Source organism: Aspergillus niger (genome assembly GCF_000002855.4).
Source record: "Aspergillus niger supercontig An14".
Taxonomy (NCBI): Eukaryota; Fungi; Ascomycota; class Eurotiomycetes; order Eurotiales; family Aspergillaceae; genus Aspergillus; species Aspergillus niger.
Window position 1 is genome coordinate 233,912 of NT_166529.1, and position 11,540 is coordinate 245,451.

The following is an 11,540-nucleotide window of genomic DNA, read 5'->3' on the forward strand; positions in this document are numbered from 1 at the left end:
CTTTCCCTCCTCCCCCCCGCCCCCACTTGGTCGATTCTTCGTTTTCTCTCTACCTTCTTTCTATTCGGTTTTCTTCTTCTTTTATTTTCCCTCTCCCATCAATCAAATTCATATTTGAAAAAAATTAACAACTATCACAATGGGTGTCACCAAGACCGTTATCTCCCCTGGCAACGGCCAGCAGTTCCCCCAGAAGGGCGATCAGATCTCCATGCACTACACTGGTTGTCTGTATGATGAGAACGCTCCTAACAAGATGGGCAAGCAGTACGGTTTCCCCCCCCCTCCTCCCCTCTTTTCAAATCTCTGTCCTTCCTATCAGATGTTCAAAAGTGGGTGGCTGTACTATACCGAATAGCCATTCTAAATGGACAAAAGAAAGAGAACGGAGGGAAAGTAAACTGACATCATACTAACTATTTTAATCACAGGTTCGACAGCTCCCGTGGTCGCGGTCCCTTCAAGACTGCCATCGGTGTTGGTCGTCTCATTAAGGGTATGTTGATTCCTTTCTTTCTTTCTATCTCATATTATATTTTATATGTCAATATGTTTGAAATGACTAAACTAATTAAATGTCCAGGCTGGGACGAGGCTGTCCCCCAGATGAGCGTTGGCGAGAAGGCCATCCTGACCATTACTCCGTGAGTTAGACCCATCCACTGTGAAAAAAAGTATCATAATATGAGCTATTCTCTAATTACTCATGTACAGTGACTACGGCTACGGCGCTCAGGGTTTCCCCGGCTTGATCCCTCCCCAGTCGACGCTGGTTTTGTAAGTTATCCTCCTCCTCCTTCCTCTTCTAATATTCTTTGCCAGTGAAAAAATGGATTGGAATGCTGATATCAATTAGCGAGGTTGAGCTGCTCGGCATCAACTAAACCAGCTATACTACTATGGTATAGTATACTGGCTTAGTGGCGGGAAATATGAATGAATAAAAACGGCGGCTCTTTGTCGATTTGATATACTAACTAGATCAATACAATCGATCAGTCGAAGTAATCAATCAGTAGACTTTCTTCTAGTCTTGATTATAGTAACATTACAGTAGTAGTAAATAGTATATAGTATCTAACCATCCTTGATATAGTACTACTATCTACTTTTCACCCACACCCTCCTATATACATATAGTAGTACTACTTAGCAGCAACTTACCGCACAATTGTATTAATATAATCAATCCCCCCCGTCCTAAAAGTATCCTTCTCCACATAACTTCCATCCCTCGGTAGCCGGAACACAAAGTCCCTCGGATCAGTGAGGTTGTATTTCGGCCAGTGGGGGATACCAGAGACTGTCACCCTCATTAGAACCACACGCTTCATTTCACAATTCTAATAAGATGGAGAAGAGGAACGTACCACCATGCCCATTCGGATCCAAATCCGTCACAAAAGCCGTCCACATCCTCGCGGCCAGATTACCCAACTCCAGTCTTGCGGGATCACTTCCCAACGGAGTGATGTTCTGCACAGGGTTGGCGAAAACAAACGGGATCTATGCATGCACGCAGTAACACATCATTAGCATACCAAATATCATACCGCAGGGAAAACCAATAATAGGGGATGGATGGATGGCATTACCTCAGCAAAATGCGCCACCCCAATCGTACTCGAATCATTCAACGCAGCGACATCCCACCGATACGCAAACACTTGCTCCTCATACTCCTTCATCTTCTGACTGAGCAACCTCCTCGGAGCAACCATGCACAGATCGCCCGCCATCGACTCGTAGCGCTTATATTCATACCCCAGCTTCGGCCAGGTCGTGTTGCCCCATCCGTAGGGACAGCCTAGGGCGGAGATGTTGGGATAGTGCGATAGGAGGGTCGTGGCTTGGGTTTCGTTTAGGACCCAGCGTTTGGATGCTATCATTTTCATTTCACCTTAGTATCTCGTACTATATATATATCTTGGGGATTGGTGGGAAGGGGGGGGGGGGGGGGCTCACCCATCAACTGCTGGATCGCTTCGGCATCAGTGTTCACGCCCGTCGTACCGAAACTCACGCCCTCGTCGGTGTTGGTGCCATGGAGGATGGGGACCTTGGCGAAGCGGCCCTCCGTAATGCTGATTTGGGGATATTCTTTGATGAAGGTGCCGTCGATGGTGGCGAACCATTCCAGGCCGATGTCTGCGGCGGTGTAGATCGTTGAGAAGGGGACTTCGCGGAGGCATTGAAGGGTGTTGCTTGAGGTGGTGCAGCTTTCATGTAGTTAGTATATATACTAGTCATTTGAGTATTGTCTTTTGGGGAAGGTGAGGACATACTTGGTTGCGTTCACGATCTGGTCGTACATCGGCTGGTACCAGTCCGTGCCGTTGTAGGGGGGTCCGACTGCGTTGCCGGATTCCATGATGGCTATGCTGGTTAGCAGATGAGGAGACGAGAATTGGGGAGTGGTGTGCATACCGGCTCTGAATAGACCCTCGTTGTCACCGTCGTTGGTGACCAGGTGGGCTCCGACGCTGTAGGCACCACTGTGCCATGTCAGGCGCTGTATATCGAATGCTATTAGGGTATAATCTCACGCTGATTCTCCCCAGATGGTGATCTTGTCCGGGTCACCACCAAACGCCTTGATGTTTTGTTTGACCCAATGCATGGCGACGCGCTGATCACGAAGTCCTAGGTTCGTGTTGCCGGATTCCTACAGATGTCATGTCAGCTGAAACCCATATACTTGACGGTGAAGGAAGAAACGCACCATAACCTCGACAGAGTCAAGGAATCCAAACGCAGCCACACGGTAATTGATCGAGACACCCAAGACAGGCTTATCATTCAACGCACCCTGGCGAACAATATAGCTCATATTGTACCTTGCACATCGTCAGCATCAACCCCACACAGCACAGCACAAAACTATAGTATCCTACCTCGGATCAGCAGTCGCACCCTGCACCCAACCACCACCAAAGATCCAAATCATCACAGGCAACAACTCATCCTCTTTCTCTCTCTTGGGCCGAATTATATTCAGGTTCATACAGTTCTCATCGAACCGCGCATATCCTTCCTCCGCCAGCTCCGTCTCATCGGATCCATACCCGGGGCAATCATACCCATACTCTGTGGCGTTGTAGAGCACGGTCCCCGAGGAAGTCTGCAGTCCGGATGCTGTGGAAGCATGATACACCCCGTTGTCGCTGTCATTGGCGCGATAGACGGTTTTCAACGTCGACGGGGTGAATCGCACGGGCTCATCAGCAAACTTGATACCCAGGAACAACTCCTGCTCGAACTCGGGCAGGGAACGGCCGATGAAGACGGTGTTGTTGAGGGTGGCTGTTGGGATTGAGGAGGTGTTGTTTCCTGCGTCTGCTCTCTTGATGGTAGGGGTATTACTGGTGTCTAGAGTTGAGGCTAGGGTGCTGCCACCCAGCAGGGAGAGCCAGAGGAGTGCGCTCGCCATGGCTACTAAGTTGCTGGTTCTGTTAACTTAGTCACCGGAGAATATGCAGCCAGCCAGCTACGAGACGAAGTGAGGACCTTTATCAGGGAGCTAGGAGTGGCAACGAGCAGCTGAATTCAGTCTAATTCTCCGACACAGAGAACACATGACTCAGGGATTGAGACTCGCAATCATAATTGATTAACGCCGAGCTGAGCTAGTCTTACTTTTGACATGGACGTGGGGCGTCCATGGTATTGAGGAGGATGGCGATGTCTATCAGTTGGATTGATGTCATTTGGAAAGTACGAATGGTTAACATCTCCGAAGAAACAACAGAGTCAAGCTTGATTGCTTCAGGGATGGATGTATTATGCGGGGATGATGTTGGGGTGCATGCAGCAGCAGTCGTGGCTTTGCAGCATGTTTGATGCAGTTTATAGGTGGAAAGTTGGTGATGAGGAGCCAAGACGCGGCGGGAGGTCCTAGTGAGGAGCTAAGGGCTTAGTTTCTCCGGCGGGAAAGAGACCCTGGATGTACCCTGGCTGTGGGGTGGTTGTGGATGATTATGGACTCGGGCTTAAATTGAATAAGTTGTGGTTTGTCTCGGATATAGAGCATGAGTGGACGATTGAGTGGGGATGATGATCAACTGACTTTGCAGTGCACAAGGAGGATAGGACAGACTATACACAGTATATTATTCTCGCCCATCGCCATTCTCACCCTTCGGCGCCATCAGGGTATAAGGGATGGCCGATGAGGATGAGGATGGAGACACGCATTGCTCTAGTTATATCGACCACCATGCCACCGGCACTCTCTTCTAAGTACAGAAAACCAAGATAAACACAAGATCCCTAACACCAAGCAGTCAGTCGGCCACATCAATTATAGTCATAAGACGACACGCATCCCCGGCGCGCCGTGCTATGCTTCAAAGTGCACGCGTAGTTGGTATCGCCCAAAGTTAAATACCTGCCCAACATGCAGCCACCACTGCAGTCGGGCTAAAGAGCACAAATAAGTATTATGAAACAACAAATCAAGGAGCAAGCTTCCGGTGCACGTAGATAGCGCGCTCGGATCGTAATTGCCCGTCAATCATCTTTCGCCCTGTCCCCCCCAGAACGAGTCCGGCTCGTCCCAGGTGAAGGGCTGAGGAAACGTCCCCGCAACGCTGTTCCTTCGTGAAGGCTTGACCCCGACCGTAGCAAATCGGGTCTCCACCGAGGCTCGGAGATCGCATTCGACGAGCTGCGAGACTCCAACCCATCGTTCAGCTCGATGAGATCGCCGTTGCCGCGTCGCCCCATGGCCTGTGCGGGGTCATGGGTTGCCGGGCCTTGCGTCTGTTGCAGTTCATTCAAGCTGGCCTTGGCTCGGGTCGTCATCTTCCTGACCCAGGACTCTACTGCTCCGCCAAGGTTGTCCAGACTGGTTGGGGTGTTCGCGGCCGCGGTCGACGCACTTTCCGACGAACTTTCAAAATCCGGTGGGCGTGCCACGGGCGCAAGATTTGGCAAATGCTGGGCAAAGAATTTGCTAAGTCCGTCCATGGCGGGGCCTGGCGCATTTGAATCATGGTCGAGAGTGCCAACGCCAGGTCCCGACAATTGGATGTTGCTGCGCTGGCGTTGATGGCGAATGCCCGGCCTGCCCTTAGAAGAGGTACGTGATGCAGACGAATCAGCATGCGGGCGAGCCCATGGAGGAATAACTGGCTGCGTCGATGCCGACTCGATTGGCGAAGGCGACGAAGGAGCGGTTGTGCCTCCCCGGCCTGACAATGGAGACGACACCGAGTCCGAATAAGAAACGGATTTCCGTCGCGTTCGTGGGAAGAAACCCAACGCTCTCCGCGGGACGCGGCCGATTTCAACCGGCCCAGGAAAGCCCTCGATACGCACCCATGACTCGTGCTTCCAGATTCGGTCACCTTCGATCTCCGCTGCAGGAGATGCAGATGTTGCTCCCTCGGCAGACGTAGGCGCTGAAGTAGGCGCTATCGAGCTGCCGTTCATATCTTCCAAAGACTCGCGTTCCTGATGATCATCTCCTAGCAGATCCTCTCCCATCTTAGGCCGGATTGGCCGTCCTTTGATCGAGCAGGAATCAACCGGCAGCAGGACGGTTTTTCGGCCCTGAATGCTATCGCTGGGCCAGAAGCCGTTGGCCTTTCGGAATACCGCAGGCTGGCACCCATATCGTATCGTAACACCGGTAATGGTATCTGTGGATTGTACATGATGTATATAAGCTAAGGCGTCCTCGTCGAGGTCAGGGTCAATATTCGAATGACCCGTCCGATCGCTGGAATCCCGCCGTTTGTGTCGTGGGGTTGTACTCCATGCCGGACCCGTGTCTGCCAATAACAGGGCTTCCCTTTTCTTTGCCTGTACTAGTGCCTGTCTCTCTTCCTGGGTTCCGCTTCCAATCTCCGGTGTAGACGGGGCCGAGGGACCCCAGGTTGCTGGTGTCGACGTTCGTGCAGGGGGTCTCATATAAGGATCTGGGCGGGAAGGTTTCCTCACATGCCCCCTAGCACTTCCGTTGGTAGTTGCCGGCCGTGCAATATCGCTTCCTAGTACTGACGAGGCTAGACTCTGAAGCGAGGTCCATGATGCATCAAAAAAGTCTACAGCGGCTCGCGACGACTCAGCAAACATTATTCCACTTTCCTCCTCACGGCAGAACCCACCTAAGGAGCTGTTTCCTTTGCTACGGTTGGCAGCTTCGGTTGCTCGAGAGGGATGTCTCATGGGTATGGGGGACACTCCGCGGGACGGGTTAGGTGAAGGTGTAGCACCGCGGGAGCGAACAGCGGAGTTATCGGGGGATAACATCGACGACAACCCGGAGGACTGCATTTGTTTGCCATTCTCGTCGACTTCATCCTCTGTGAATGATATCAGACGGCGGTTGCGCGATCGAATGGTCGAGGTGGATCTTCGGCCGGTATTTGTCGTGCTCGCGGTCCCAAGGCTAAAGAGGTCGGCAAAGCCGCCGTTGGAACTCATCCCTGGCGACTAAGGGGGGGCGATAAGATAGATTTAAGGAGGGGCGGGAGTCGTCAGGTCACCGGCAGAAGCTCAGCGTTGTGTGTGAGATCGCCCAGGCACAAATTGCCATCGGAGGTCTCTACGACAGACCATTCGTCATCCGGGCGCTGTAGTTATCGCATCCGTGTCCTGAAGCTCGGAGCTAGCACGGGATCTAGGGAGCGGCGATATCACCAGTGTTTCGAGTAGATGAACCGGGGTAGAAGTCCAGCCGCAGGATTGTCCGACTCTGAACCCAGGGGATGGATGACCACGAACTGAGGCGGGTAGGGGGGGGGGGGGGGGAGGTTGGGGTGGGAGGAAGTGTGGGAGGAGACGCGGGATAAGGAAGAGGAAGAAGTATGGAGTTTAGCCTCCTGTGATGACGACTCAAGTCGGCAGATCAGACGTCGGCAGGGCGGGGTGGCTGTCTCATACTCTGCCCGGCGGAACAAGGTGAAAGAAAGCAATCGGGGATTTTTGGCGCTTGCGGATAATTCAGCGGGCAACTGCAGCGATTGAAAAGAAGAAGAAGAAGAGTTTGGTGGGCAATGCTTTTGATCGGCAAGATGCCTTCCCAGCTGAAGCGGTGCCCTGAAGTCCATCGCTGAGGCCCGTAATTTGCTCTCTTGACGTCGGCCGGTGGCGTCCCGATACGCCCAGAGTACCGTATGGCAATACCACCTCCACGGATCGGCAGCGTTTGCCTTGAAACTTGGCTTGATTACTGGCCACGTAGACCCTGATGAGGATGAGGATGGTGTTTATCAATTGGATTCTATCTACTTTATACAGTACAGGCTGGATGATGGAATTCATAATCCTGATCTCGTCAGCGGGTATATCGACTCTCTATCCGTTCACAGGGCGGCCGTGGCATCCTTCACGGACTCGGTAGTACATCCTCAATTGAGGACGTAAGCCACATACAAATCACAGCCATTAAATCCGATAGTATATCCACAAAGAAAAGAAAAAGAAAGAAAGAAAGCAAACAGGAATCCTAACGCCTTGCCCTTTACGCGGTACTGAAGTCAAAAGGGACGCGAGATTATCTGCACAGTCATACAATACTTATTCAAGAAAAACAGCTGGGAGCAAGCTACTCAGGAGGTTCGGCCATCTCCGCGGGTGTTCGTGCTTCAGCTTCAGATGCCGCCTCCGATTCAGTACTCCATTCCTTCTCAGAATTGGCTTTGTTCGACAGCTGGGCAGGCGGGGGAATGACCCGGACACCGCCGGCGCGCGAGAAGAAGTCTTCCGTACGCAGCCCCCGGACTTCTTTGGGATCAACAGCTGTCATTTGTTGCCCAGCTGCCTTTTTCTGGCGGATGAGTTCGCGCACCGGTACCATGGCCGCATCCCGGCAAGCCTCCTTGATATCGCTTCCCGACATACCCGCCATGCCTTTCACCAAGTAATCGAGGTCAAAGTTGTCCCGGTCAACCTTGGTATCTTTCAGGATCAGGCTGAGGATTCGAAGCCGCTGTGCTGCAGGAGGTAGTGCGACAGGAAACTTCTTCGGCATGCGGCGGAGGATAGCCTCGTCGATATCGCCTATGCGATTAGTGGCACCCAGAACGACCACTCGCTGCGGCTCGCCCATCGAGTTAGCTGAAGTAAGACCGTCCCAGTGAGTCATAAACTCGGCTTTGACCATGCCGCTGGCCTCGTGCTCGCCGCTCCGTCGGGTTCCCAGCACTGCATCAATCTCATCGATGAAAACAATCGAGGGCTGCAACTTCCTGGCAAGCGAGAACACAGCATTGACCAGTTTGTTGGAATCACCGTACCATTTCTCAGTCAGGGTAGAGATGTGAAGGTTGATGAAACATGCCCCGCTCTCATGGGCGAGCGCCTTAGCAAGCATGGTCTTACCGCATCCAGGCGGCCCGTATAGAAGGACACCGGATGGAGCAGTAAGAAGCGATGACGTCGAAGCGTAGAGATGGGGCATTGTGAGAGGATAGATGACAGACTCCTTCAGCTCCTCGATGATATCGTCCAAACCTCCAATGTCTTCGAATGACACCGGGATGTCGTCGGGAGCGACTACGTCCATAGCAATAGCCTGTTCATATTGATTGAGGACAAGATCTCCTCTCTTTGGCCGGCGCCCGCCTTTACCCCCGCGACGCGGTGAGTCCTCATCTGACTCGTCTCCTCCATCGAGCTTCCGTAGGATGGCGGCCGACTTGCGTTTTTGTTCTTCTTTCTTTTGAGACTCCGGGTCGAAGTCAAGGCGGGATAGGAGATAGCGAATGAGGAAGTATGCAGATGCCGACTGATAGCGATGACGAGTTAGTCGCAGAACAAGTCTGCCAGAGCGTTTGGACTCACGGTGCCCGCAACCATCACCAATTCCTGCAAGAACTGCTGCCATCGGGGACCGCGCGCTGAAGCCATGATGACAGGATAGCGGAGCAGATGTCCGATCACTAAGATAGTCCAAGATCAAAAATATATATATCTGCAACGCTTATCGCCCGTTAGTGAGTGCCCCGAATCCAGCAGCGGCAAGAAGATCGATTAAAGCTGTAACGATGCATGCGATGGGGGTCGGACGGCCGTCGGCGACAGCGAGCGCAGGTGTGGCGCTGAGCGGTCGGAGACGTGGCTTTGCCGACGGCGTCACATGCTTCACTGCCACAGTGTTGTTGTTTGCGGTCGGGCGGCGGAGGAGCTCGCGCGCACGCGGAGCTCAGTGTGACCCTCGTCGCGTCCATTCCCCCCGCAATTCACGACACGCCGTTTTATATATTCAATTTAACTTATCACTCTATATAGGCCATTATATACCGTTCTCACAATGCCCAAACGAAAGGCTGCTGCTGCGCTATCCGGTTCAGCCGGCGATGAGGATCCCATGCAAGCTAATGACTCCGGAAGGGAGCGCCCTACGAAGAAGCAGAGAGGAAGGCCTCGGTCGAAATCTGCAGAGATGAAACCTCAAATGCAGTCCGGGCGCGATTCAAGTACGGCAGCTCCGCAAGCCTCCGAGGCACCTACGAGAAAGAGCGGCCGCAGGGGCAGACCCAAGGGCAGCAGAAGCTCGGTGCAAGCAACGCAAGACATCTCAGAAGAGCAGGCCGAGGTCAGGGAATCGGAACATGAGGCAGACGATCAGGAGGCAGAAGGCGCCGCTGCCTCAAACGATGAAGCAGACGGTGCGCAGGACGTTGCGAAACCAACAAAAGCCACCAAGTCCACGAGAGCTGCCCCGCGTGGTCGGAAGAATGCCACCATAAGGAACTCAGTTCAGACAGATGGTGGATTCGAGTACACTCCATCAACCGGCCGACAAAGCAAATCGCTGGACAAGCCTGAGGATAGACCAGAACCACCCAAGAGACAAAGACGGAAACCCGAAGTGGAGGAGAACAACGATGCACAAGATAATGAAAGCACTGCCCCGGATGTCGTGGATGAGACTTTGCTTCAAGATGCGCCGATGGAAGCCCGGTCCGTGTCACGCTCTCCCACAAAACGCCGACAATCCCAGAAAGGCATATATAGCTCCCCTTCAAAGTCAAGGCTTGGAGGAACAACCGAGGCCAATGTGGAGCCCGAGTTGCGTCGTCGGATTGGTGAATTGACGAAGAAATGTGATACTCTTGAGAATCGCTATCGGAATCTTAAGGAGATTGGCATTGTTGAAGCGAACTCGAACATGGAGAAACTACGAAAACAGTGCGAGTCGATGACAAATGGTGAGTGGTGCTGTGACTATATTTCCTGAAATCACCAATACTGAATGTTGCTAGCTTCGAACAACCTGATCGCTTCTTTGAAGGCAGAGTTAGAGGCCCAGAAGGCACTTGGTCAGCAAAGTCGGTCGCTCCAACGACAGCTGAAGGAACGGGATGCCGAAGTAGCTCAGTTGAAGTCGCAAGCTGAGGAGGCGACGGGTCAGCTCTCCTCGGCACAGACTGAGGTTAAGGCTTTGCAGACAAAGCTTGCCGCGGCTCGTAATACTGCCGCAAGTCTTGAGAATGCGGCCAGCAAGATTCCTGGAAGCGCAATCAAGAGCGGTGCCAATCGTGCGAATGCTGCTGCGGTCACTGCCGAAGCCGCGCAGGCAGCTCAATTTGCGCAACTCAAGGAAGATTTGTACACTGATCTCACGGGCCTAATTATCCGTGATGTCAAAAAGCGGCCGTCTGACAATCTATATGACTGTATCCAGACCGGTAGCAATGGCAGTAAGTTCTTCTTGCCCCGTGGCGGTTCGATACAAGTGCCTAACAGATTGCAGCCCTCCATTTCAAGCTCGTCGTGCCCCATGTATCAACAGCCAACTTTGAAACTGCCGAGTTTCAATATATCCCACTGTTGGATGAGAACAGAGACCGTGAGCTGGTTGATGTTCTTCCCGAGTACTTGACTGTCGACATAACATTTGTTCGCCAACAAGCATCGAAGTTCTACACCAGAGTGATCGATGCGCTGACCAAGCGGCGGAGTACTGCTGCCATCTGATCGCTCAGAGGGTCATTCGTGTACAAACCTAAGTTTTATATTATCGCGGTGATTGGGCTTTCTTTGTTGAAAATTTTGATTATCTGGGTTGAGTCTTTTTGGAGATATCCCTTATCGCATAGCAGACGCCGGGTCATTGCGTTAGGGCGCTTTCTGGAGCGATTCCATGCTTTTTCTTATGTTATTCCTTTTTTGATTCTTCTATATTATCCGATTTGGTGGGAACAACATTGTATTTATCCGGTTATCAGATGATGGTTCCCAGTGCCAGAAGATACTATCAAGTCATCTCAGGCACAAGATCTATCTATCTACAAATCAGTAGTTCTTTTTCAAGTATACCCAAAAACCCACCGTGAAATAAAGTAAGGGATTGCATCCGAGGACCCTGTGGCCCGCCGTAAATGCCGTCCGTGTCCAATTGGAGGGTCCCGATTGGCTGCGGGTCCTTTCCCCAAGTTCCCCAATTCAGGCACGCGGAAAAGTGCTGAGCTGCCATCATCCCATTCGATCTTCACTCGCACTTTATCTGCTCGTTCTCTCCTGAGCTCGATGCGAGGAAGCAATTGCATCGGCCTCATTCGCCGTTCCTGATTCTCTTTTGCTTCGTT

At 52.3% G+C, this 11,540-nt stretch overlaps 5 protein-coding genes across 5 annotated transcripts; 2 read left to right on the forward strand and 3 right to left on the reverse strand.

Moving 5' to 3' along the window:
• Positions 1 to 139: 139 nt before the first annotated feature.
• Positions 140 to 781, forward strand: An14g00850 (uncharacterized protein; the record flags this gene model as incomplete). Its single annotated transcript, XM_001400677.3, has 4 exons — positions 140 to 267; positions 432 to 496; positions 584 to 644; positions 715 to 781. 4 exons carry the CDS (start codon positions 140 to 142, stop codon positions 779 to 781), a joined length of 321 nt encoding a protein of 106 aa, XP_001400714.3.
• Positions 782 to 1,160: 379 nt separating this feature from the next.
• On the reverse strand, positions 1,161 to 3,430 carry An14g00860 (uncharacterized protein; the record flags this gene model as incomplete). The annotated part of the gene is made up of 9 exons (XM_001400678.1): positions 1,161 to 1,303; positions 1,371 to 1,506; positions 1,596 to 1,882; positions 1,966 to 2,219; positions 2,286 to 2,376; positions 2,428 to 2,495; positions 2,547 to 2,665; positions 2,723 to 2,837; positions 2,895 to 3,430. 9 exons carry the CDS (start codon positions 3,428 to 3,430, stop codon positions 1,161 to 1,163), a joined length of 1,749 nt encoding a protein of 582 aa, XP_001400715.1.
• Positions 3,431 to 4,509: 1,079 nt separating this feature from the next.
• An14g00870 (uncharacterized protein) lies at positions 4,510 to 6,429 on the reverse strand (the record flags this gene model as incomplete). The annotated part of the gene is made up of 1 exon (XM_001400679.1): positions 4,510 to 6,429. The coding sequence occupies one exon, from the start codon at positions 6,427 to 6,429 to the stop codon at positions 4,510 to 4,512; it is 1,920 nt and encodes a 639-aa protein (XP_001400716.1).
• A 1,123-nt stretch (positions 6,430 to 7,552) lies between these two features.
• Positions 7,553 to 8,856, reverse strand: An14g00880 (uncharacterized protein; the record flags this gene model as incomplete). The annotated part of the gene is made up of 2 exons (XM_001400680.3): positions 7,553 to 8,734; positions 8,791 to 8,856. The coding sequence occupies 2 exons, from the start codon at positions 8,854 to 8,856 to the stop codon at positions 7,553 to 7,555; spliced, it is 1,248 nt and encodes a 415-aa protein (XP_001400717.1).
• A 403-nt stretch (positions 8,857 to 9,259) lies between these two features.
• An14g00890 (uncharacterized protein) lies at positions 9,260 to 10,929 on the forward strand (the record flags this gene model as incomplete). The annotated part of the gene is made up of 3 exons (XM_001400681.1): positions 9,260 to 10,160; positions 10,215 to 10,652; positions 10,706 to 10,929. The coding sequence occupies 3 exons, from the start codon at positions 9,260 to 9,262 to the stop codon at positions 10,927 to 10,929; spliced, it is 1,563 nt and encodes a 520-aa protein (XP_001400718.1).
• Positions 10,930 to 11,540: the final 611 nt, after the last annotated feature.